Genomic DNA, 26,921 nt, shown 5'->3' on the forward strand with positions numbered 1-26,921 from the left:
ATCTCAAGAACCCCGAGACAAACCTTGGTTTCCTCGTCTTCGGTCAGATCTCGGTCCATCCGCTCCAAATTCTCGATTTGTCGCAGCTTTTTGCGGAGCTTGCGGATTTCCCCGTCCAGACCCGTCGCCATCTTGGAATGCTCCACTGTCTGACTGGGGTTTTAGCTAAAATTACCTTCAAAATTACAAAACCATATTTAGTACAGCAATGTTTTGAATTATTATGCTCCACTCTATTCTACATAAATAAACATATGCAAACTTTTTAGTATTAAATGACGCGAAACTAATTTTTATGGAAAGTTCATAATTCTCCCTTGACATCAAAGTGAGATCTACCAGCGGAGGAAAATGGCCGTCAAGGAATCGAACATCAGACGTTCTCAGGGTTGACTACGATCTTCAAGACATTTACAGCCACAAGCATCCTTAATGTAGGCGTTACTTAGCTCAGAAGCATCAAGATGAACTTCTTAAAAGGTAAGGAAAGTTCAAAGTTGTTGACACAGTGTGATACTCACCTTTTACGTACGTAGGTGAAACAAAAAAAAATTGCTATGATTTATTAAAAGAGAAATCTTTCTTTGAACAGAAGAGGAGCTTCAAAAGTTTTAATCCCCTTTGCGTTGAAGAGGAATAGTTGTACCATATTGTCTCCCGCATGCCTTTGGAACATTTATTCTGTCTTGTTTATGAATTGTGCTACTTGCTTGGTAAATCCTTGGTATAAAATGGATTCCAGGCCGATCGTGAACTTTGACCTTACAAATATTGGGGGCATTTGATATTTTATTTTTATGTGGTGGATTAGTACCTGCAGGCAGTAGGAGCCCAATGTTTGAGTAATGATGCAACATTGTGGTTCAAGCACCAACAAATGGCTGTAAGCCGTTTTAGCGTAGTGGTTTGCATTGCAGTCAGCATCGGCCCCGTCTTTTTTGGGCCCAAGGCTATGGATGGGGGTTTGGCCCCAAATAGATTTTTAAAACCTAAAAAGTTCTGGCTAACTTCCAGTGCAGGATGCATTCGTCAAAAGGCAACTGTTTGGTCATACATGTATTTATGGGGAATTGGGGTTGGTTAACAGCAATGAACATTCAACATCCACTACAGGAACTCTCACTACATGTAACGTTACTTTTTCCTTTGACTATACTGCCAGTCATCCCTACAATACTAATGGTAGCTATCAGTCATGGTCCTGCATGAAAAAAAAGGAATTACACAAACAACACAACACATCATTAACAACCTCCTCCTCCTCACATATGCTTTAACATATTAGGAAAACACATAATAGAGGGTCTGCATGGGGGGTCTTGGTAACGCTTAACGGTGAATTCAGGAGGCCAGGTAACGCTTAATGGTAAATTCAGCAGGTCCGGTAACGCTTAGCGGTAAATTCAGGAGGGGTTACAAAGCATAACAGTAACATTGACATTCGTTCCTCTTCGTACAACGCTAGACTAGATTATCTCAAGGGTTAAAATATCCGACTAATGGCATTGTGAGAACGAAAAGGTGCCCAGAACCCAGATGAAGGTGTTTCCACTGGTCAGAGAAGGTGGTAGCAAATTTCTTATCATATTTATAGGGTCACCAAGTGGCATTCCATCTGTACTGCACAATTTTTCAACACTGAACAGCAAAAACCTCCTTTCTCCTCAACAAAGACATCTTTTTCTAAATGTAAATAATGGATCTGTATTTAAAAAAGGATAATCTTAAATAGTAATAATCTCTGTACACAGAAGGGCATCACACACAATAAGATTATAAATAGTACCAGTTTTATTATAAAAAAATCTCAAAAAGTAGCAGTCCTGTCCAACTAGTACTTATCAGTACATAGTGGAGTAAACTTGCTCTTGAACAATCTTAAAGTTTGTATTTGAACATATGAAAAAAATTATCACACTCAAAACTTCACAGGATAGTTTTAAGCACACATACCTCGCCCAAAAATAAAGAAATGTTGTATATCAAGTTACTGTCACAAATCTTGGGAAATTTTAGCATCCTTAAGCATTACTTTAACTCATACTCAGTCATAGCAGATCCCAGTGACTGATGATGATGATACATTGTAGCCAGGCAACAAGGACATGGCTTAGGGAGCAGCTGTAGTGGCCTTCACCTCACATATGTAAGAAAGCAAACCACTGCAAGGTAAATCTGTCCACTTGTAGGCATTGACATATGCCATCATAACACAGTTAAAACTGCTTTTCAAAGAACCCTGATCAGGGTGATTCAGTGCCCAGTCACTCCACCCGGCGCCAAGGTTAGAACCATCGTCCCACACAAAGGTTCCCTCCTGAACCTGGTCTGTCAGACCGATCCAGATGTGTTTCTGTTTGTTATTTATTAGAGGTACCTGCTTGGCCAGGAACTCGCTTGTTGCCTTGTCCTTAGGCATGGCCAGGTGCCCGCCGGCAGCCTTACAGGCGGACCTGGCATCGGCGTAGTTCTTCTCGTCGGTTGAGAACTTGTAGCACATGTCGGGCTTTTCACAGAACCGCTCATAGCCACTGGGGCAGGTTAGGGTCTTGTTACAGCAGGCTGCAAAATGATAACAGCTACGTCAATGAAGGTTATAACTATAGCAACATTTTATTAAAGGGCGGCTTGATACACTGGTTGTGTACTGTAAATGTGCACATAGCCTAAGATACAGGACTGGTGCATAAAATATTGTCATATGGTCAGTAGGTAAAGTCCAATGATTTAGCTCTTTAGTGTCTACTTACTTAGTAACATAATTGCATATTACAAAATGCAGTATGATATTTCCTTAACGAATTGTCGCCAAGACAACGAATTGTTTGATGCAGGTTAGACTCACTCTTTTCGGTGAGGCAGAGATCCAATGTGAGGTTCTTGACTTGGCCTGTCAGATCTTTGAGCTGCCCCTGCATCTCTTTGTTCTGTGCCTGCATCTCCTTCATCTGTCCCAGCATCAAAGCAATAACCATGTCCTGGAATGTGTAAAGGGGTGTATTAAGATTTAACCTGGAGTTTCTTTTTTTACCCCGTAACCCCATGCCTTCACTCAACTGTTTTCACCTTTAGGACTCATATGCATGTGTATGATATTGTTTATCACTATGCAAATAAATACAATGTTCTCACGTATTTGCTTAGATTATATTTGATTAATTTAGTGGTTATCTTCACTCAAACAGAGATTTGAAGTCCTGATAAAAGTATGACATTCATTATTTTTGGACTGTTTGTGCTATTTTGCCAATTACATTTTCTTTTTAATTTAAAAGAATTCACAGTCCATTGAGATTGTAACCTGCAATGGTTATTAATTACATTTTCTTGACGAGAACAAACAACTCGACATTGAACAAGATTAAAACATTTATCCACCAGCTTTTTGAATTTGTTTTATGTTCAATGAACCAATATTATCTAAATCATATTATCAAGTCTGTTTTAATTTTTGTTAAAAGAAAAGAAGTCTCCACTGATGTTTTCTTCTTTTTCTACTGAGATTCAAAGTTATTATCAAATATATTAACTTTTCCACTAAATCATCAGTTAACTAACCTGACCCATGTCTGTCATGTCCAGAGTTCCCAGCTGACTGTTGCCTGACATGTCCTGGAATAGTTTCTGAACATACGCCTGGCCCAGCTGACTGTCTGTTGTTCCTCCCTCATCTCCTCCAGTGTCTCCTCCTTGCTCCAGCAGCTCAGCAATGGCACCTACAGGGTACTGGAATAAACATGAAGGCATAGTTTATTCCTGCCACTTATTGGGCACTGACCATGAAAAGTGGGTATGGGTAATCAAGTCAATGTGCTTATAATAATTATTTTTTTCGAGTTAGAGTGAAACTAATGTGACTGTGCTCACGTTAGATAATCACAATCTTCTGAGTTTTTTCTACACATCTTCATAAACGCCTTTTAGATTAACAAGATTGGTTTAAAAGTTAGTAGTAGTGATCATGATAGACAGTTTGTACATTGTACTAATGAGTAGTCCAGACAGCTCATACCCGACCCATGTTGATGTTGATGGTCTCCTCCGCTGCTGAAGCCTTTTGCAGTGTTACCAGGATAACCAGGGCCACAATCAACACTTTTACACCCATGGCTGGTTCTTTCTGTACACACTGACTTGTAAACGGCTGTCCAAACTGCTGCACTGCCGTATCAGAGGGGAATGGCACCTCACTTACACGGCCCTTTGTTGGTTTTACCAGCGCAGAGCTGACTGTAAACTCTAAACAATTCACCAAACTGCCAGCATTGTTTGACACTTTGGAGCTCTTTGTTGCGGGCAATGAAATGAAGATGGCCTAGAACCTGTTTTGTTTGAAACTCAATGCTTAAGTCACTGCGCTTTGATTGTCGTTAAGCTTAGATTGATAGGTTGTTGCCAATGGGACAGAAACCCAAGAAGACCTTTTGTATACAACTGGACACAATCTGTTGCTGTTGATTGAGGGTCAAGGATGCCCTTTATATGATGATGATTATCATATAACTAATTACAGGCATTTGAACCTCAGCAATACATTGGCTGGAGTTAGGTAACATGTTGAACACTGTTTGGTTATGGTATAAATTTAATCACATATATGCATGAAGCATTTTGCTTAATACGTGGACAATTACATGTATATAGAGTATCATGGGTCTACATGAATATGTATATCCCTGGTTGTAGCAGAAAGATCATGTCACATTAATGATGGAATCACACATATTGAATATGATATAGAAAATCTTTATTGACACCAAACTTCAAACACCTGGAATTGCAAATATATAATCATGTCATTCTCGCAGTTGTGTAGTCTGAGACAACGGTAGCATTTACACCAAAATTTCAAACCGTCACTTGGTACAGCTTGTGTTTTCAGCCATAAGTTACCCAACAACAGTTACCTCACACACGTAATACTGACTGTTGGAGCAATCTGCATCATGCCACCTATAGACATCAAAAGCTTCCCACAAAGCACAGTCAGACTCTGCAGTATAATTGTCGGGTTGCCCAAACCCCCAGTCAGACCAGCCATTTAGTGGCGTGCCGTCCTCCCACACCCAGACTCCCTCCTGCACCTGGTCTGTCAGGCCGAACCAGGCCATGGAGCCAGGAGTGTACTTATTGTAGATCTGGCCAGTGAGGAAGTCGTTTGTTGCCAAGTCTTTGGGCATAGCCAGGTGCCCGCCAGCAGCCTGACAGGCGGACTTGGCACCAGCGTAGTTGCTGTATTCGGTGGAGAAGTGGAAGCACCTGTCCAGGAACTGTTCGTAGCTGATTGGACAGGCTGGAGCTGGTTCCTCATCAGATGAATTGGTTGGATAAGGTTCGCTGTCAGGGTCAAGAGTGATGAATGGACCAGGACCAGGTGTGGTTCCAGGACCAGGACCAGATGTGGTTCCAGGACCAGGACCAGGACCAGGTGTGCTTCTGAGACCAGGTGTGGTTCCAGGACCAGGTGTGGTTCCAGGACCAGGTGTGGTTCCAGGACCAGGTGTGGTTCCAGGACCAGGACCAGGTGTGGTTCCAGGACCAGGACCAGATGTGGTTCCAGGACCAGGACCAGGTGTGCTTCCGAGACCAGGTGTGGTTCTGGGACCAGGTGTGGTTCCAGGACCAGGTGTGGTTCCAGGACCAGGTGTGGTTCCAGGACCAGGTGTGGTTCCAGGACCAGGTGTGGTTCCAGGACCAGGTGTGGTTCCAGGACCGGGTGTGGTTCCAGAACCAGGTGTGGTTCCAGGACCAGGTGTGGTTCCAGGACCAGGTGTGGTTCCGGGACCAGGTGTGGCTCCAGGACCAGGACCAGGTGTGGTTCCAGGACCAGGTATGGTTCCAGGGCCAGGTGTGGTTTCAGGACCAGGTGTGGTTCCAGGACCAGGTGTGGTTCCGGGACCAGCGGTGGTTCCAGCACCAGGGGTGGTTCCAGCACCAGGGGTGGTTCCAGCACCAGGGGTGGTTCCAGCACCAGGGGTGGTTCCAGCACCAGGGGTGGTGACTGGATCAGGAGTGCTGACTGGATCAGGAGTGCTGAGGGCTGCAGCTGAGGGAATCAAAATAATTGTTCTATTATATGATTTGAGCTTTCATGAATAAAAAAAAGGTTCAAGCAAACAAAATACCCATAAAGCAATTTGGAGTCTCTCTTTTTTCTTACATGTACTTCACGATCTTCATTTTTTGTGCTATTTGATATGTACTCTCATTCAATTTGTTCTTTGCATAGTTTGTAAATGGTTGTATACTTTTGTTATGAAATGTAATCCAGTGAGATTATTGGTCAGTCAGACATACTGGAGATTTGTAGTAAAGTATCAAAAAAATGTATGATTCACTGTTCCCACATTCTCTAAAACTTACAACAGACTCTAGAGAAGACCTGGTTCTAGTTTGTGTTGTTGATAAGTTTATCCTGAAAATAACTTTTTCTGCATGCACAGTTTAGGCTTACCAGTTTTATAGAGCATGAGTTCGTTGGTCACTATACTGAGGTGCTCCTGCAAGTCAGCATTTTGGTCTGTCATGAAGCCAAGCTGCTTCTGCAACTCTGCAACTTTGTCAGTCAACTCAGCATTTAGTATATCCTGGGAGGGAAACAATGGAACATAATATTTAGTATATGATACCTCTCCCTCTGTAAGGGAAGGGTAGATTGAACTTGATGTAACTGATATGTGGCTCCAGTTGGTTTTTGTGCCCTTCATATTAACAATATAAGTCATGCAAAAGCATGTTAGCAGAACATAATGAACAAGTGTGAGACTCCAGGCAATCATCCATGTCCTTGGCAGTGGCAAAATAAACTGTCAACAACTCTGTTTAAGTTTAACCCTTGACAGGCTTGGTGCTTCATTTGCCATGTGTTATAACTTAAAGGGGCGTTCCACTCCAGACGGGACTGTTATTTTCCGATAGATATTAATTGTAGGAAGTGAGAAATGTAATTGCTACGTAACATTATACGATAAAGTACCCGTTAGCCCCACGGGCATCAAAAAGCATTCTGACAGTCTTCTACAAAACTCCTCAAGTACCCTCTAATTAAATTAATCAATCTCAGCCTATGGCTGAAAACAATGTGCCTGACAACACCCGACTTAAGTTAACTAATACAAAGCTAATTTCAGGATCGCTAAGAAAAATACGTCTTGTTATGTGTTCTTTAATATCTTGTGAACAACCTTCTTGGTGTGCTTAGAGATCCTCATTTGTGCCGAAAATATTCACAATAAAGGAAGCGTCTATACATATAGGGAATGCATGGGTAGGGTCTGCATGGGTTTAGTGTAGTGTCATATTGTTTTACAAACACACGTTGCGTAATTCGCCACAAGTGGAATTCCATAAAAGGTCGACTGATCATGTATTCATTGATACATTTATCTATCGGAAAATAACACTCCCTTCTGCAGTGGAATGCCCCTTTAATCAGGCATACAACAGAGTGTATTTGTTACCCTAGCCCAGTATACCTATTAGGGGTGGCAGATACTCTTAGACTAGAATATCAATGTACAGTAGGAACAGATATAGGAATGTTGGACCATGCATATCAAGGTGTCCAAACATAGGGTTGTGGGAATGTAGGGTTCACTGTTCAGGAATATGCAATATATGGACTGTGGGAATGTTCATTTTACAGGGGCGTTGCAAATATTAGTACTCAATCATAGGGCTATTGGAACATAGGCATGTCACCGTGCCATAACATGTAGGGGTGTCAGAACACATAGGGGTGTCATAACATACATGTACATGTAGGGGTGTTAGAACATATAGTGCTGTCTCAACATACATATTTTGTAGGGGTGCCCCTGACTTACCTTACTGGCGTGTAACAGGGGCCATCCTCCCAGCCTGTAACCGCCAGACCTGTTGATGTTGATGTTGATGATTACTCCGTCTGCTGATGAAGCTTGCTGCAGTAAGACAGCCAGAAGCACAATCGCCACCTCTGCTCTCATGGTTGGGTTGTTCATACGACGCAGTAGGATCTAAAACGTCTTATCCATTGCTGCAGCACTGGCGTGACTGTGTACCTTTGTCGAGGGAATGGTACCTGATATCCTTATTACACATGTACCTAGTGAGCAGTGTTACAGGACCTAGTGTGAATTTCAACACCTAGCTACATAAAGACGTCCGCAACTCAATCCTGCTCTTATTGTCCAACATGCATGGTCAGTTCTTTTAGAATGTGAAGGTCGGAATACGTCTAACGCACTGCAGTGAAACAATGGACGACACTATATCTTACTTAGTGAAGGCAGTGCATGGTAACTTCTGATCAATAGAACCATAATTGTGTTACTGACAGTCAATGTCTCTGGTATTGTCCTTCAATACGCAGTTTGTTGATGTTGGTCGTGGGGCAGGGAAGTCAGATAGGCCAATTCTGAAACTCAATGCCTTCAGTGTTGCATGAAGCTCATCCCCTTCAGGTATTGTTTTAGGTGTCAAGGTTGACAGGTAGGTTAAGAAAATATTAACTTATCTAATGTTACGTAATAATTGTTTGGATTTCCATAGCGATTACATTATAGTCTGGTGGTTACATGAAGGTCATGGCCTAACTGAAAAAGTCAACAACCCCCGTCACAACTTTGGCCGCACAAAATTGTGTATTGCACCCAGTATTAAGCTAGTGAGTACATTGTACATTCATGAGGAAGTTGTAATGTACGTAATGTATATCAACTGTGTATCAACATGGATTTCTCTGTTTTGTGTTTGGTCAGGATCAGGCCCCACAGAGGAAGAGAAGGCAGAACACAGAGTCATCAAACACACGCTGAGCAGCCAGCTGTCCAGAACCATCAAAAGGGTAGGTCTATTTAAAACATAAAGCATTATTACTGTAACGCAGTTACAGTATTAATTTAATACCTTGAGTTACATTGTATAATATATAATACATGACATTGCACTGTATGTACTAAGTGATCCAAAAATTAGATATCACTTGGCATAATATTTTAGTACTGAGTAGATAGATATATTATGTGTTTCCTAAGTATATTGTAAAAGTAATCCATGATATCCATTCTGTAGTTTCTCTGTCCTCATGCCTTTGCTTTGTGTTAAGTTAGTACATGAAGTACTGTGCAGAGTGATTGAAAAAATGAAACCTGTCCAGTGAACCCTGTAAGTTATTGAATGTGTCTATTTCTCATTAGTTGCAGCAGGAGCACATTGGATCAGACTCGGCTGTTCGAAGGTTTGTAAGATTATGATCATGATATAAGACAAAGATGGGAAATGTCCAGGCTGTGGATTTGAAAGAATCGAGTTCTGATGTTGTTTCTTACAGTTAGTAAATTAAATACAAATGATTATCTCAACAGACTTATCATGCCTTTCCCAAAACAAAAGCCTTGTTAGAACACTATGCAATGGCTGCAAAATATTTTATTTGAGCATGTTTTTATTATTTATACTATGCATGTTTGTATTTGAAATGTATCATTCTACAAAAGATCTCAGAGTAGTCATAAGCATGTTTTCTTATTGTGATCCACTGTAACAGTAACGTCAGAAATGCCTAATTGCTATGATGATACTATATGTTGTATCTAGCGGTGACCATGGCAACGCCATCTGTAACGTCCTGGAGGCCATCTTTCTCCATGGGCTCAAGGCCTCCTTCGCAACTAAGGTGAGAGTTTATATATCAGTGGTGCAATGTACCTCCTGCTATCATTGCTCTGGAGTTTACAATGCACTTGTGGTAAACAGGCCTGACAAATTTTCTTCTTCCATTTGACTTCAAAAATTAAAGCATTTAAGAAATTTTGATGACATCAGTACAAAGTTATCGGTGGAGCCCTTAAATTTGGTACCATTCCACATGTACTCTTCCTTGTACTTAAACAAAAAGTACTCTAACTTATTGTCAAACAGTTGTATGATAGACTATTGGGTGCCCTGTGAAGCCACAACTGTTGTTAGTGATATTCAATACAAAACTTACTCAATAAACTGGATGAGTTTTGAAGCCTGCTAGCTTAGTGCCAGCCATTTTATCTATACACTGGTCCAGCTTTCTTGAAAGTGACCAAGAAAGCGAAGTAAAGATGAAAAGGTTGGCACTCGGGCTATAAGTTTTGTAACCATTATCAGATGTTTCTCCACTGTCTTTTGTCAGTGACTAGTGTTATCAGCAACTCATGATTTGTATAAGACAACTCTGTCTGTCTGTCTGTCTGCAGATCTCAGGGATGTTTGGGTCAGGGAAGGAGGAGAAAGGGCCAGTCATGGTGAGTGCTGGTTAATAGTTCAATGAATGAATTATTGCATGTATGTAGCATCTGTCTACATGTTTGTTTACAAATCATCAGCAGAGAATGAATGAAGAAAAAATATCAGCCTCAAACAATCTACAATGTACAGTCTGATTAAGTTAGACACCTGCACCATTTTTTCCTCTTAGATTTCATGATTTTTGCCCAACAGAGTTTCTGGCCCTTCGTGATGCACTTCACCCACAAGGACGTGGTTTCCCAGCTGAACCACCTCGCCCACATCACCACGGAGATCGGGCAGTGCAGGGTGAGTTCTGACACATACACAGACGTGTGCACACATACACACACACAGACACACACACACACACAAGGACGTGGTTTCCCTGAGCTGAACCACCTTGCTCACATCACCACGGAGATCGGGCAGTGCAGGGTGAGGATTATATTCAATTTGTATGTTACATAGAAGTATGGAGTAACTCATGCATGCACACATATGCACAGACATACACACATACACGCAAACAGTGTCATGTGTTTGTACATACACATATTTACACACACAGACATACAGTACTACAATGTAGTGTATCTTGCTCACCTCACTATGGAGATTGGATGTACTAGACTCGTGAATTCTGGCGAAGTATGTCATGCACAAACACACACAGATACACATGCCCACACCCACACACATACATTTTGTACATGACAAGTACATTTACTTATCATTAGAGACACACACACCCACACACACAATTAAGAACAAGTAAAGACTGAGGCTGTGTTTATCATTTATGTAATACTGGTTTATGTAATGAGAAAGCTTGAGTGTGTGACTGTTCTTTTTGTGTAGGCATGGATCCGACTGGCCCTGAATGATGGACTGATGGAGAGCTATGCTGAAGCCATGCTGAGGGACAAGGAGCTCCTCAGGTTGGTACAATATGTCATGTGACTTCAGGGGGTCGAAGGTGCCTGGAAGTCTGTCCTGTATCTTATTGTCTATGAGACTTGATGTGTATCATCCCTTTTCAACATGTGGCAAAGTGTTGCCAAGGCCACACTGATTTGTTTCCTAATTATAGTTTTCAAACCAAGGAGCTGTTATCAGACAGTTTAAATTAGGTGCAAGATGAATAGTGTTGTGAGAGTAGATAATATTTGGTCTCACACTCAATTTCTGCAATGAAGATAGGAAAGTAATAGACACAAAAAGCACTGACTCTGATGTTTTTCCACAGGTCCCACTACAGGTCTATTGCGTACCTTAGAGATGAGGAACACCCCACTATCATGAAGAATCATCTGCAAGGTTTGTCAGATACAATTCACAATTTAGATGTTAAACAACCAATATGGCATGTAGAACACCACTGTTAGCACAATTTAAGACAAGCTTTGTTTACACTTCCGATTGGTTGAAACTCCTTGACTGTGTTCTGATTGGTCATAACTGTTTGCACCTGTGTTCTGAATCAGATTGGTTGTGTTCCCCAGGGTTGGAGGGTTTTCAGTTCCAGCTGTCCTACAACTCCAGCGTGCTGAACGACTGGGGCGTGTCCTCTCTCACCCTGGCTGGGCTCTGGTCTCCCCTGCAGGCTCCTGAGGCTGTCACACCATCATCACCTGATGGTGAGTCTATCATTTAGTCTCTTCCCAGGCTCCAGGGGCTGTCACCGATCATCTCATGATGGTAAGTTTCACAGATAGTCTTCCTCCAGGCTCCTGAGGCCATCATGCAGTCTCCCTCCAGGCTCCTGACGCTGCTACACTGTCATCCCCTAGCATGTAGTCTCCTTCAAGGCTTCTTAGGCTTTCACAGCATCATCACCTGATTGTAAGTTTTAGTAAACTTTTACAGATAGCCTCCCTCCAGGCTTTTTAGGCTGTCCTGTCACCCCGTCATCCCCTGATGGTAAGATTCACAGATAGCCTCCCTCTAGGCTTTTTAGGCTGTCACACACTAGTATACACCATCATCACCTGATGGTAAGTTTTACAGATAGCCTCCCTCCAGGCTTTTTAGGCTGTCACACCATCATCACCTGATGGTAAGTTTCAAAGATAGCCTCCTCCCAGGCTCCTGAGGTTGTCAAACCATCATTAGCTGATGGTAAGTCTAGCATGTAGCCTCCCCCAGGTTTCTTAGGTACTAGGTAGTCACACTGTCATTACCTGATGGTAAGTTTCTCTGATAGCCTCATCCAGGTTCTTGAGGCTGTTAGTGTTATACCATCATCACCTGATGGTACGTTTCACAGATGGCCTCCCTCCAGGCTCCTGAGGCTGTCACATCATCATCTCCTGATGGTAAGTCCAGCATGCAACCTCCTTCCAGGCTTCTGACTTAGGCTGTATTAGAAGCTTTAGTAGTAATAGTATTTGATTACAATGCTATAAGGGTCCCTGATCTCGATGATACGGGTACTTGTAGGCAACAGTCAGCTAGTCTTCACACGTCCAAGCAGCTCTGTTCAGGGGGTTCTTGCTGGTCGGGCCACACACTTTCAGTCCTTCTTAACACACTCAATCCAATATTTCCCTGATCTACCAGGACCTTTGTTTCCTGTCAACTGCAACTTGATGATGATGTTGATGCAACCACTGCTATTTTTATTTTAAAAATTTGTAAAATGATCCCATATTGGATATTATTTAATATGTATTATTTAACTGTTATATCCAATACAAAAATTGGACTCATGCAAATTTTTGACTGAACAGCACCTGAGTCTTTGTCAAGGAATGAACAATCCACTGCTGTCGTGATATCACATTATGCAGTTAGAACACATGACTCAGTAAGCAGTGGATGATCGGTTGCAGCAAGCCTATATATGGCACCCACGGTCTCTGTTTAGGGATGGTTGTAAAGCCCTGATGTAGTGGTTACTTTGATCCCTCTAGCCCACTGGTGTTTTGATTTTTGTAAAATGATCCCATATTGGATATGGCTTACATGTACATGAATTACATCTTTCTAATACCAAGGTCTTCTATCTTAACTAGTTGCCATGGAGGCCACTGAGGGTGATGACCCCATCCTGCCCTCACAGCAGGCAGCTAGGGAGGTCAAGCAGGTCAGGTCGGGTCGCAAGGGTCAGAGGTCTTCACGGAAGACGGTCGACATCCTGGATCCTGAGGGAGATACGGATTCAGTGGGATCGTCTGTTACCATGGAAACAGAAGCATCCACGGAGCAAATCCTGGATGGTGGCAACAGAACCACGTCTGTGGAGAGTACTGCGGGTGAACAAAAGGAGGACACAAGTCAGGTTTTCTTGAGAAAGGAGAAGCCATCTTCTTATGATTTTAAGAGTGCTGTGAAGGACATTGCGGAAGGGGAAATGTCTTCAGGAAGTTCTCAAGGCATCAGGGAGATTCAAGAAGTCTCAGAGTCTCCACACTTTAAAGACAGCGTTGAGGACTTAAAGGTAATGGGTCATCAGACTTCTCAATTTCCAGTGGATCCAACACCAGGGAGCAACTCAGTTGTTACACCAAGCAACTCGGTTGCCACTTCAAGCAACACAGTTGCCACACAGAACAACTCAGTTGCCACACCGAGCAACTCAGTTGCCACGCCAAGCAACTTGGTTGTTGCACCGAGCAACTCAGTTGCCACTCCAAGTGGTGCCGTGTCCCCAGCAGGAACTGAGAGAGTCGATGGTCTTACTGTTAACAGGAACACTGAAGAAAATGTTCATTTCTCTGGGGATAGACAGAGCTCTGTGGAAACCAGGGTTGATCAGCCTAGTACATCGCCATCAGGGTTTTCTCTGCCACTACAAACGTCAGACCAACCACAAGGCGCGCAGGAGAAAGAGACCCGGTCGGAAACTCTGACCTCTCAGGACATGTACTATGACATCTACAGCAGGAGCAGGACGGAGACAGAAGCTAGCATCACATCCCCATCCTCCAATGACGAGGGCGAGGACACAGTAAAGGTAGCAGCAGATTCGTCAGCTGTGAGTAGCATCATTCAGCCGGCTTCACAACAACAAGGGCAAACATCTGCTGAGAGCATGGAAAGGTAATTCTACTATTCATCAACGTAAAAAACAACTTATAATCCTTCCCACACTGTCTAGATTTAGAGTCCAAGTGCAATTCCTTTTCCATTTATATACTGTTACTGTTACAGTACTTCCTTTTGGTGTATATTGGTGTGTGTGACTTTCATATACTTTCTTGCAAGTGCTATTAGTGCTAAGCATCGAAAGTTGTGTTTACCATATTTGATATGATCCCAGCAAGGCTTTGAATCCAAAACTTTCTGAATGCAAAACAAAAATTATATTCACTATTAGTAAGCTATTGCACTCAGATCTTCTGTTTTTGTCATCATGGTTAAATTAAATGCCAAAGCTACAATGCCATCAGGTAATGCCTAAAGAATGCATGTCCTTCATTTAATATCAAAACTGTACATCTGGTTCCAGTGAGGAGGGTGTGGCAGGATACGGTAGCTATGGCAACAGCCTGGGGGTGCGATCTGGTTGGTCGTCAGCCGGGACTAAGGAGAGCATCCTTGCCAACCCTGGCAGACACAGGGCACCGTCCTCCTCAAGAGGTAAGGAAAATCAGCTGTATGGTTTTAAAATCTCTCAGACCACAATGTCATCAACTTTTAACTAAAATATCATACCAGAGTTGTAGCCAGCCTGAAATCATTTTCAGTGCTCTTGATTTTGAATGGGAATCCTATCGAGGAACGAAGGCATGGCGTGACGTTGCGCGTCATTTCTAGGGGGGCTGGGTCCCAGAAAATTTTAAATCAAGACCCTCTGAAACACTATTTCCTGCATTTTGAGGTGCAGATTTTGCTTGCAGACTAAGATGTTCAATGGCATCTGTTTTGGTGAAGAAGAACACATGGGTTTCAGTTTTTTTATATGTTTACATATCAACTTTTGTCTGTCCCAGGGGACAGAATGGGGAAAATTCCTTCAAAGGACTGAAGGACAGGTGCTGGCTACAACCCTGTATCATACTCAATAGCTATACTGCACCTTATTGTGACTGACAATAATTTCACCCCATCTGCCCCCAAAATCTGAACTTCACGACATAATGATCACATGACGTGTATTTTTTAAAGAAAAATCAACAACATGGACTTAACTATGAGTGGGACAGGAAAAAGTTAAGGCTAGAGACAGCACTGAGCTACTGTCCAGTAACATTTCTACTCTTGCTAGTACCCTATTTTAATCTATAAACTGGGCAGCACCATTGTCTAGAGGTGGCGAAAAGCAGTTAGCTGAGACTCACTGGCACCATGGATTTAAAACCCTTTATTCACTCACCATACATGGCTGTACATGTATATTCAACAGAGATATATTTTTCAAGTACAAACTACCACCACAGATGATGATTGCTCAATCAACATCAGTATTCTCAAATGAGTTATCCCTTCGTTGTTGTGTATTCCAGGCAGTTTTGACTCGTTGCTGAAGAGCTACTCGCCCCAGGGCAGTCTGGCCACAACCCCAGGGATGCAGGAGATACTAGAGGCCATGGCAGGGCCTGACTCTGGACAGGAGGCACAACTGGAGGCACAGGTCTGTCTGCTGTAGAATATTACCCTTACACACTTTTGAAAATAGAAAAAAACATGTACATGATTGTATAGCAATGTTCGCTTAACAGGTTGCCAGTAACTTGCAGCAAGTTTTGTTTGTTGGGTGGCATGTCATAGGTATTTTCGAGAAAGTTTCTGCCTTTGTTTGCTTGCTCAATGTTTATGTTTCCACATTTCCTTTGTTTCTTCAAGATTTTTCATCGTGCCAGATGAAGTTGATTTTGTTTGGGATCACCACCACTCGATGACCTGATCCTCGAAATCTTATTAATAAGTTGATTTTGTTTGTGATCACTACTGACTGATGAACTGATCCCCAGAATCTGAAGTTGATTTTGTTTGTGATAACCACTGATCACTGAACTGATCCCTGAAATCTGTTCCTTAGGAACCTGATAGTAGCCATTTGGAAGAAAGTTATGAGTTAGACAGAGAAGACTTTGAGGTAATTCTTTCATGCATGATCATAGCTCTATCATCATTGAACACTTTTCTTTTCATGTTGCTCTTTTAGCCTAGTCTTAAGTGCTTTCATAGAGCATAAAGCACTTTCCTTTTTGTGTTGCTGTACATGTTTTGCATGCTTGACTGTAACATATAACACTTACCTTTATTTTCTGTCTTATTTTTATCCCTGCCTCTTTTTCGTATCAAGCTGCAAGAACTCTCTATTACATGCTTCAGCTTTGTACTGCTTGTTTCTTACTTGATCAGTAGACTGTTTGGATAATATACAGTTAACCAATCTAATGAATATAAAATCAATGATTACAATAATATTTAGACCTCTGAACACCCTAAATCCTAATCCCTAAGAAAGTATGCTGTTTAGAAAGATCAGAAAGATTATAACATCTTTTTTTAATTGGTAGGTTCTGCCATTGGGCTCCTCAGTCACCTCAGGCCATGCTGACCCAGTAAGTACAATGTGCACTGTAGTCTTCATTTTAGTATATTTTTGGTACCTGTCAGTGAGTTTACTTTATTTGTAACCATTCATATACACCAAAAGAATGACATATGATTATGAATCCCAGTTAACTGTTGGTGTTCATTGTGCTTCAAATATGAAAAGGGTTGCTGTCCTATATTATTATTTGTTACTTTGGAGGAAGACTATGTATAAGCCACGAGGCTTTTTTCTTCCCCCATGCATGTACTTTCATCTTTAACTTATGTTATGTTATCTTTTTTAAAGATTGTGCAAAATAAATAAAATCAAACTAAAAGGATGGACGGTGGTTCACTGTTCCTTGTAATTGACAATATTGTTGTACTGTTACATGTATATTAATTCATAGTTTTGCATTTCTACATGACCACATTATGTACTACTCATGGTGTCTGTTTGTGTAAAAACCAGATAAAGTTCTCTGAATTAGCTGAACTGATGGAGATATTTTCAAATTATTCCCAGAGAACAAAGGAGCTGATGGCCCAGCTGACGTCCATTGGCCGCGAGAAGGGCCTCGATGTGCAGAACTTCAAGTGCAAGGACTGTGAGCGGCAGATCGGACTCAGTAAGTAGAACTTTACTGAGCAGGTGGTAAGGTTGTCTTGTGGTTTAGGCTGTTGACAGATAGAATCTAATAGTCATCAAGAGGTTTAAATCCTGTGTAGTACCCATGCAATGGTGTGTCCTTAAAAGAGCCACTTGTCCCCTATTTCCCCACACAACTCAGGTGAAATGGAATACCTGGTTAGGGCCTTTCTCTTGGATGGGACGGTCACATAAAGCAAGAGGCCCCATTTTGGAATAGATCGTATTACGCACCTCAAGCAATTGTTTAAGAGCCCTCCACACATAAAGAGTAACGGTTCATCCCTGTGTGAATGGATCAAACATTACAGTTCGGCCTTACTCAGCTTGTGCCTAATCTCCAAGCAGATTCCTCCGGTGACTTAAAACAGTAACATAAGCTGGGGAAGGACTTCAGCCGGCAGAGGGAAAAATTTGCCACCGCGGAATCTGCCACAGAACGCAACGGGTCAAAGGCAATTATCAGGCAATCAAACTGCGTTAGGAAGAAGGTGCTAATTACTCCGGGCGTGCGGGGCCAGGGATCCCGTCTCGGGTCGGCTGCAAGAGTTCATTGTGTTTTCTGTGACATTTGGGGATTTTACTTTTTTTTGTTTCTTTGGTGTTGGTGTCAATAACTGACTACGTACTGAAGGAAAACAACAGCAAAACGTCCGACTGAGCACGATGCGACAGGACGCAAGTGCAGTGGGGAGGGGGGCGCTGACGTTGATTTACCCAACATTTCATGAAGGCACGGCGCCCGTCTGTTTGTAGTCTGAGATCGTCGCCGGTCGCCGTTAAAAATAATTCAAATCGGCTTCGCTGCAAATACACGTGCTGATTATGTGGATATCTTTCCAAAATTTCAAGTTCTGCATACATTTTTACACGCCAATTTCTGGCGTCAAAAGTTACGAGCGTGGGTCCTTGAACCGAATCCAAGCGTATTTGATCGGTAATGATTCGAAGTTGCAGACAAGAAAAAATGAGACAGGAAGTGTTTAGTTAAAACACAGCTTTTATTGCGAGATATATACAAGTAACAACTAGTAAATATAGTGTTATTTGTGTACAGCTGATAATTTCATATGTCGATACGTTGTCTTCGTGCGCTGTGATGCAGTCTGCTCCAGCGATCTCGGGGGGAAGCCCCCGCTGTGAACTGGCGCGGATCGCCGCGTTTGTCCCAGATACTGGCTCGGAAGGGTTGTAAAACGATAATCCCGGCCAAATTTAGCCAATTTGCACGTTGGAGGTAAGTGGATACTAGGAGGAGCAGAAACACGTTTCTGAAAAGATCGCCCCTCCCGCTGCCTTTGACCCGTTGCGTTCTGTGGCAGATTCCGCGGTGGCAAATTTTTCCCTCTGCCGGCTGAAGTCCTTCCCCAGCTTATGTTACTGTTTTAAGCCACCGGAGAAATCTGCTTGGAGATTAGCTTGTGCCTACTGTTAAACTAGTATTTAACCGCTGTTAGAAACAAAGATGTTACCCAGTATGTTTTTCTTTTTTGCCCAGTTTTTGGGAAGTACCAAGTGTGTAACTACGATGGCTGTTACTACTGCGAGGAGTGTCACGTCAATGAAGAGGCGGTCATTCCTGCTCGCATCATCCTCAACTGGGACTTCAAGAAGCACAAGGGTTAGCACTCTGATCTATGAAAATTTAATGCTGTCTTTACAACTGAGAGCCTTTAAGAATAAAGGGCATAACAAGGATGCTCTGAACTCTAAACATAGTTCTTGATCTTCTTCATGGCAAAGTGGCCTTTTGGCATGAATTTGCATTGATTAGGGTGAGGTAACAGGGAGAAGGTTTGCTGTGCGGTTTATATCTGGTGCAGTTTAACGAGATGCAATAATGCTGAATGTTCCCTGACAAAAAGGGCACATGAATTTGTCCATTGACTAATACTGCTGTGTTTCACTGTAGCTCTTATTATATGACCTGTGAAATGTATCACACAATGGCCAATATTTTATACCCAAAGTGCACATTGCTGCCAGAAAATCTCATGTCTGTTGTTGTGTGCAGAGTATCTCATGTCTGTTGTTGTGTCTAGTTGCCCACAGCACGAAGCTGTTCCTGCTACAAGTGGAAGAGGAGCCGCTCATCAACCTGGAGGAGTGCAACCCTGACATCTACACGTACATAAAGGAGATGTCAGAGGTCAAGGTAAGGGTGCAGAGGTCAAGTTAGATGTCAGAGGTCAAGGTAGATGTTTGAGGTCAGGGTAAGGAAGATGTTAAAGGTCAAGATGTTAGAGGTCATGGTAAAATGGCAGAGGTCAAGGTATGATGCAGAGGTCAAGATGAGGTGTCAGAGGTCAAGGTAAGGTGTCAAAGGTTAAGGAAAGAGGGCAGAGGTCAAAGTGAGGTGTCAGGTAAAATTTAAGTAAACTATGAGAAGTCAGAAATCATGGTAAGAAATAGAAGCCAAGGTGCCAGAGGTTCAGGTAAAATATCAATCAAGGCAAGATGTCACAGGCCACAGATGTCTTAATCAAGTTTGGAGTCATCAGTGAAGGTTCTGGTTAAAGATAAAAGTGAAGAAGAGTCAATGATATGAAAATTGACCATCTGCCCTTGTATCGTTCCTCAGACCCTGCGGCTGCAGCTGAAGTATGTAAAGGCGTACCTGTTCACCTGTAACCAGTCAGTGGCTGAGGATCTCAGAAAAAGGTATGGCTCAGTCTCAACAGTTCTTAACAGTGACGGTGTACAATTCAGCATATGTATACATGTTCAACTTGTCAGAGTGTGGGTGGGTATACTCTATATGAGTACCAATTTACTATGGACATTATGAAAGCATCCTTAGACATATTACTTATTACATCTTATAACACTGCATGTACTATTTCCTGTTGTTCCAGGGTTTGGCCCAAGGACTACATGCTGGACAGGATCCATCTGTACTCTGTTGTTGTAAGTTATGAAATACAAAATACACATACCTGATGCAAAATGATTACCAATTTAGAAGAAAAGATTGGGAATGAAGTTAATTCTCTGCACCTATTAAGGGTGCTTTAAAAGCATAAGTGCTACAGCACCTGGTGGAGCCTCTAAGCCCATGTAAGACAACTGTACAGTGTGTACAATACAGGTTGTTCCAGTAAGGTAGAGCTTCTAGCTTAATGCAAAAGACATTTGATTAGTACAGTATTTACATCAGAATGCATTACCATTGACCGCCACCAAGTGGAGTCCTTAGCCTATTTATGAAGGCCATTCAGTGTGTATTTGTGAAGTGTACATCAAACTGCAGTACCATTGATGACCAATAGATGGTGCCTCTAGGCTATGTAAGAAGTCCATACAAAGTGTACACACTCTCTATCCCATGTAAGACATCTGTACAGTATATACATAGCACTGCAGTACCATTGGCAGCTGCCAGGTGCACGGAGCCTCCAACCTACATGTACTTAAAACATCTGCACAGTATGTACATAGTCTGCAGTACCATTAACCACCACAAGGTGGAGCCTCTAGCCTGTGTAAGAAGTCTGAAAACTGCAGTGTGCATTTCCAAAGTGTACAAACTGCAGTACTATTGACACTGGTAACTGTAGTTCATGTAAGACAGCTGTACAATATGTACATTGCACTGCAGTACCATTAACCACCACTAGGAGGAGCCTCTAGCCTGTGTAAGAAGTCCCTGCAGTGTGCATTAATTTTACAAAGTGTACGAACTGCAGTACTATTGACACTGTAGCTCATGTAAGACACCTGTACAGTATGTACATGGTGCTGCAGTACCATTAAACACCACTAGGAGGAGCCCCTAGCCTGTGTGAGAAGTCCCTGCAGTGTGCATTTACAAAGTGTACAAACTGCAGTACTATTGACACTGTAGCTCATGTAAGACACCTGTACAGTATGTACATTGCACTGCAGTACCATTAACCACCACTAGGTGGAGCCTTTAGCCTATGTAAGAAGTTCCTGTAGTGTGCATTTACAAAGTGTACAAACTGCAGTTCTATTGACACTGTAGCTCATGTAGGACATCTTTGACTCTCTATCCCATGTAAGGCATCTGTACAGTTTATACATAGCACTGCAGTACCATTGGCAGCTGCCAGGTGCACGGAGCCTCCAACCTACGTGAATTTAAAACATCTGCACAGTATGTACATAGCACTGCAGTACCGTTAACCACCACCAGGTGGAGCCTCTAGCCTGTGTGAGATCGAAGTCCCTGCGGTGTGCATCAATTTTACAAAGTGTACGAACTGCAGTACTATTGACACTGTAGTTCATACATGTAAGACACCTGTACAGTATGTACATAGCACTGCAGTACCGTTAACCACCACCAGGTGGAGCCTCTAGCCTGTGTGAGATCGAAGTCCCTGCGGTGTGCATTAATTTTACAAAGTGTACGAACTGCAGTACTATTGACACTGTAGTTCGTGTAAGACACCTGTACAGTATGTACAAAATGTACATAGCACTGCAGTACCATTAACCACCACTAGATAGAGCCTCTAGCCTGTGTAAAAAGTCCTTATGTTGTGTGTACAGGACTTGCTGCAGGTGACGTCGGGTCAGCTTCAGCAGCACCTGAAGAAGGTGGTGAAACATGCCACCAAGCACGTCTACAAGTGCCAGGTAAGGCCGTCAGTCGTGGACGAAACTTGTGGTTAACTGCCATGCAGCTGAATGATGATTGATTGTCACTTTTAGGGAGGGGCCCCTTATAAGTATAGTTTTATTGCACAACAATTGTACGGGGTACAAAGTATGGCATCTACATAACTACAGTTCTATAACTTAACGCTTATCTAACTAATACAGAAGTTGTAGTATGGGATAAATTTCTTACAGTTATTGGAGGCTTTTACAATCATTGGAGGAATTTCTAATGTCTAAACCTTCTTAGATGTCTTAGGTCATGTTGATTTGATTATATGGATGACGTCCGTGCTTGGATTAATTTTTGGCCGTTTCCAAATATAGAATAAAAAGTTTTAAACTACACTGTGAATCGTACAAAGCAGCTGTCAGATGAGCATTTATATGCTGTAAATTTAAATTGCCAAAATGGATACTAATGTCATAGAATGACAAAGTTAATTCCAACGTCAGGGAAGATGTGAAAGAACAAAAGTGAACATCTAGTGTTTGGTATACAGCACACAGTCTGTTTAGTAAATTTTAGTCAATTGTTAAGACCACATCAATAGACAACACTCTCCCACCACCCCCTTCCTTTAGTTGTGCAGCCAGAAAGGGTTCCTGTGTGAGGTCTGCAACAGTCCCAACCCCATCTACCCATTTGAGACGGAGACCACAGTCAGGGTAAGTACTGATCTGTTAGGGTGAGTACACATGATACATGGGTTTAGTGATGCAAGAATGAGTCTGCCTGTCTGGCAGGTCATGACTATGAGACCACGGCCAGGATGATACTTTTTGATTTGTTAGGGTTATTAGTACACACACATGGCATAGGTTTTAGTGATGTAAAAATGAGTCTGGTAGTTCATGATTATTTGTAATGTATTGCAAATGATGTCTAATGGTAAGCATTCAATTTAGATAATACTAGTAGCCGAGAGAGCGAGAGTAGCCTGAGTGTAGTACAGTGGTTGTTAGTGACTCTCCTTCCAGGCTTAGAGTTTGGAGCTACTGGAAAGGTTCACGGTCCTTAGAACATGACGTTCAACCCTGGTGCACTGTTCATTTTACTAACTGATGTCAGAAAGAACTAGCCAAATGGGAGATCTCTGTGCAACAAACTTGTACATATTATACATAGTGTCTCTCATTTCCATCATGAGCAGTAGACATTGTAGCTCAACTGTTTCTTGAGTTCATCAATCTAAACTGGTTCAAGATCGCTTCCACGTTTTTTACCCTTACTTGTACCTTTCAAGGTTCGTACAAACTTCAGCCTGACAATCTGCTGTCGCTAATGCATGCAGTGGTCTCCTGGCTGCCATCCTCACTAGTATATAGACCACAGTGTCTGCGGTTTAAATCATGGCTAGCCAACGTAGCCGTGTTTTGAACCCTGCTGTGCTAATGGTAGTGTAGTCTTTAGAAAGAGACATTATAAGCTGCACGCTGCATGCTCAACCTTCTCCCTGCTGTTGCTGAACCCTATAGAGTATAATAAAGATGATAGCAAATGGCTACCATAACAGACTGAAGTTTAAGGAAATTTGTCCACGAAGTGTGATGTATCTCCGTTGGTTTTTCCGCAGTGTGATCGGTGTAAGGCGGTGTTCCATGCCAAATGTCGCGCGGACAACCGGCCGTGTCCGAAGTGCGCCAGACGAGATCTGCGCAGGTCGCAGTTCCGAACCGTGGAGGACACTTCTCCAGACTTCACTTTCCCCGTCTAGCGCTGTGGTTATGATGACCATATGTGGCTACATTAGCCTAGATACCATTGTGTTAAGGGTCGTGTCTGATCTAAAAGTCAACGACAGGTTGCACATATTCCGGTAGACAGAAAAATCCGAAGTCAGTGGCAGTAATCTGACATAAACTCTTCTAACAGTTCTGAAGTATGAATTACTGCAGCAGTAAATGACAAGAAGCAGTGTTAACGTTGAAGTGTTTGCCATGCTGAAAGAAGCCCTGATACAGTGTCTTTAGGTTAGCAGCCTGATTTGGTGGCACAGAACAATAGACTAAACACAGGGAAGACTCCAGGTTGTTGTAAGTACTCAAATCAGTTTTATCTGGAATACAGTGTGTCTCCACTACCCCTGCATGCAGATTCCAGACGGCAATGGCAGAAGATACAGTCACGTACAAGTACCGTTAATCTAAAGGACTTTTGTAGAGTATTGGCAGTCTGTCGGTGAAGGTCAGACATCCAGGTAATAAGATACTGTACATCAAATAGCAATTATTCATTAGCAACTAGAAAGGCCGACATTTGCTTGAGAGCAAATACAGCATATTTCAGCCATCTCCCTCCTCATGTAACAATAGACTGTTCCAAAATCACATATGTGCAAAAATGGAACACTTCTGCTTAAAATGACTTCTAACTACTAATCACACTTATGAGCAAAAATGAATCTTACAAAAACCCCTTCAAGAATGTACTCTTCCAGTGCACCTCATGTAGAAAGGTAAAATAGACGACTCCAAAAACACTTCCGCTAAGAAATGGAATTTTGAATCATCAGCCGTCCAAAACCATATTTAAAAAAACCCTCTGTGCAAGAATCGACTCTTCCTGTTATACCTCTATGTAAAGTGGAGCGATCCAAAAATACATCAGCTAAAATAGGACATGGACATAATCACCAAAGTCCACAAAATGAATTTAAAAAAATACCCCCTTCATTGAAGAATGGAATCTCCCAGCACACCCTGTTTAAAATTGCACAATAGACAAGTCCAGAAATACTCACAGTACATGGCCTTTTGTATAATAAGCATCCCAGTTCAAAACTGAATTTTGATAAAGTTCCCCGTGCATGAATGGACTCTTCCAGATAACACCAGGCTTGCTGATTGGCTGCCGAATCCTTCTCATGTGTAGTCTTCAGGTGGGGGTCAACTTCCATTCAACAAATGGAATTCAGAATCATCACCCATGTCCAAAACTGAATTTTTAAAAAATCCCCCCTATGTGCAAAAATGGACTGTCCCAGTAGTAGTCTTATGTCAAGTGGTTCAGTGCAAAAAACACTTCCGCTAAAAAGAGCATTGGCATTATCACCAAAGTCTAAAAGTAAATTTAAAAAAACACCCCCTGTCCAACAATGGACTCTTCCAGCAAAATCAGCTCGCTCATTGGTTGGTCATTAATTGCATTTACCTTGTCCCCCAACCACCTGGATGTCTATGGACTAGGAAGGTAGGTAGATAATTGGATTTACCTGGCACTGACACACCAGAATGACCTAGAGGTCGTTGACCTCGGCACCTCAACCTCACATATCCAAAACTCTCCCACAAAAACCTCCTTATAGAGCCATTTTGAAATAATTTATACCAAATATTATACATGGATCCTTTGAATAAGTATCTAGGGCACCTCTGCCCCAAATTTCAGGTCATTTGGATGTAATACCATGGTACAGGGGGCCAAATTATACAGTTTTGGTCCAAAAGTTGCAATAAAACCTTAATAAAATCATTTAAGGAGCAGATATGAAAAAAATTTAAAAAACACATTTTGGTATTGGCCCACTCTACCCTTGTGCCAAATTTCAGGTCATTCGGTCTAGGAATGGCGGAGATGAATCACTTTGAAGATTTGACAGGAGAAAGAAAGAAAGAAAGAAACATTACGAATACAATATATTTCACCATACTATGTATGGCTGAAATATAACTAGATTGTATGGTTTTGGAAACGATGAGACGTTTAAGATAACATTCGTCAGTGTCACTGACGAAAGATAACGGATGGTATCTGAAACGTCTGACTCTTTCTAGAATCATACAATCCAGTTGCTTGTATAACTGCTATTTGGCGTATTAGCAGTCCGATTTGGTAATTCCAATTATAACTGATCATGAGCAAGATAACACAATCACCCAGGTTAGTGTTGATAGTCGGATCACTTTTAGCTGTGTTCCTAACTAACGCCACTGTCTGCATTTGATGTACATATTAGATGTGGAAATGCTGTAACGTCGTATAAGCTCTCTTGAAATGTTAACGCTAAGTAGAGTAACACTTCGGTATGCAAGATGTAGAGAATGTTGGAGGACTTAAGGAGTCAATAATATGATGCATTTTAAAATTTTTAAATACATTTACAATAATTTTCAGATGTTGTAAATATCTGCCTGACTTAGATCGGGCTGCTACATGATTGTTTTAAAACTAGGATAACCGTTTTGTTTTGTGCAATAAAATATAAATGTGAGGGTGCTATGAGTCGGAAATGATATTTCGAGATAGCAAGCCTTCATAAGGATTACAGTTTTGATATCAAAACAAGCGGATTTATTGTTCTTGAGGCCATTGTAATGGTTTCAGGTATCGCAGAGCAAAAAAAAAAAGACCTGCTTTTCCGCAAGTACACGACAGGGGGCGTGCTTATAAATACCCTTTGCCCACATGAATCACTGAAAGGGAAACGTTCGGGTTTGTATTTTCTATTTTACGAGAGCATTTTATCAAACTTCAACTGGATTCCGAGATGACCGGATGCATTCGAGGCAATGAATGGCCGACTGAATAAAGCGAGGTACAGCCGCATACAGGACGACTGACAAGGTACTTTATAAAGGAACACTTCTTTAGCAATATGAACAGCCTTTCTTAACAGAAAAAACGATGTTATTTGCGAGCAGAGCCATATTCTATGCATTCTATAGAAAATGCCTATCGTATCTGAGCACATGTTAGCGTCTTTTATTAAGAAAAAGCGACCTTATCTGTGAACAGATTGCAGGCTAACAGGAGAGCTTTTATAAATGGTGTCGAAGATACACCAGATACAGTGTGACTTATAGCCCCATCTGAACGTGTACCATGTGGTGGATGGCAACAGCTTCAACCCTCAGGGCGAATCACCCGATAAACCAAGACAGATAGACACATACGTTACCGATATGCAGCTGGCGG

The 26,921-nt window shown here is 42.0% G+C and overlaps 3 protein-coding genes across 4 annotated transcripts; 1 reads left to right on the forward strand and 2 right to left on the reverse strand.

The window, feature by feature from the left end:
- Nucleotides 1–333: 333 nt before the first annotated feature.
- LOC118429890 (protein associated with UVRAG as autophagy enhancer-like) lies at nt 334–24,226 on the forward strand. Of its 2 annotated transcripts, XM_035840515.1 has the most exons (22): nt 334–480; nt 8,742–8,827; nt 9,180–9,220; nt 9,580–9,658; nt 10,212–10,259; nt 10,456–10,551; nt 11,104–11,183; nt 11,492–11,562; nt 11,748–11,882; nt 13,260–14,286; nt 14,696–14,826; nt 15,693–15,820; nt 16,229–16,285; nt 16,713–16,757; nt 17,258–17,360; nt 18,879–19,001; nt 19,423–19,535; nt 19,962–20,041; nt 20,236–20,287; nt 21,896–21,982; nt 22,589–22,672; nt 23,581–24,224. In XM_035840515.1, the coding sequence occupies exons 1-22, from the start codon at nt 465–467 to the stop codon at nt 23,719–23,721; spliced, it is 2,823 nt and encodes a 940-aa protein (XP_035696408.1). In that variant the 5' UTR covers nt 334–464; the 3' UTR covers nt 23,722–24,224. The 2 variants fall into 2 exon arrangements, with proteins under 2 accessions (XP_035696408.1, XP_035696409.1); XM_035840516.1 differs by lacking the exon at nt 16,229–16,285 and having other exon boundaries at nt 23,581–24,226.
- Nucleotides 1,905–4,239, reverse strand: LOC118429905 (low affinity immunoglobulin epsilon Fc receptor-like). The gene is made up of 4 exons (XM_035840533.1): nt 4,013–4,239; nt 3,559–3,726; nt 2,846–2,978; nt 1,905–2,562 (listed from the first exon to the last, which is right to left on the reverse strand). Exons 1-4 carry the CDS (start codon nt 4,106–4,108, stop codon nt 2,111–2,113), a joined length of 849 nt encoding a protein of 282 aa, XP_035696426.1. The 5' UTR covers nt 4,109–4,239; the 3' UTR covers nt 1,905–2,110.
- Nucleotides 4,764–7,970, reverse strand: LOC118429896 (mucin-1-like). Its single transcript, XM_035840523.1, has 3 exons — nt 7,827–7,970; nt 6,455–6,587; nt 4,764–6,046 (listed from the first exon to the last, which is right to left on the reverse strand). The coding sequence occupies exons 1-3, from the start codon at nt 7,965–7,967 to the stop codon at nt 4,890–4,892; spliced, it is 1,431 nt and encodes a 476-aa protein (XP_035696416.1). The 5' UTR covers nt 7,968–7,970; the 3' UTR covers nt 4,764–4,889.
- Nucleotides 24,227–26,921: the final 2,695 nt, after the last annotated feature.

The sequence above is a fragment of the Branchiostoma floridae genome, chromosome 14 (assembly GCF_000003815.2).
Source record: "Branchiostoma floridae strain S238N-H82 chromosome 14, Bfl_VNyyK, whole genome shotgun sequence".
Classification (NCBI taxonomy): domain Eukaryota; kingdom Metazoa; phylum Chordata; class Leptocardii; order Amphioxiformes; family Branchiostomatidae; genus Branchiostoma; species Branchiostoma floridae.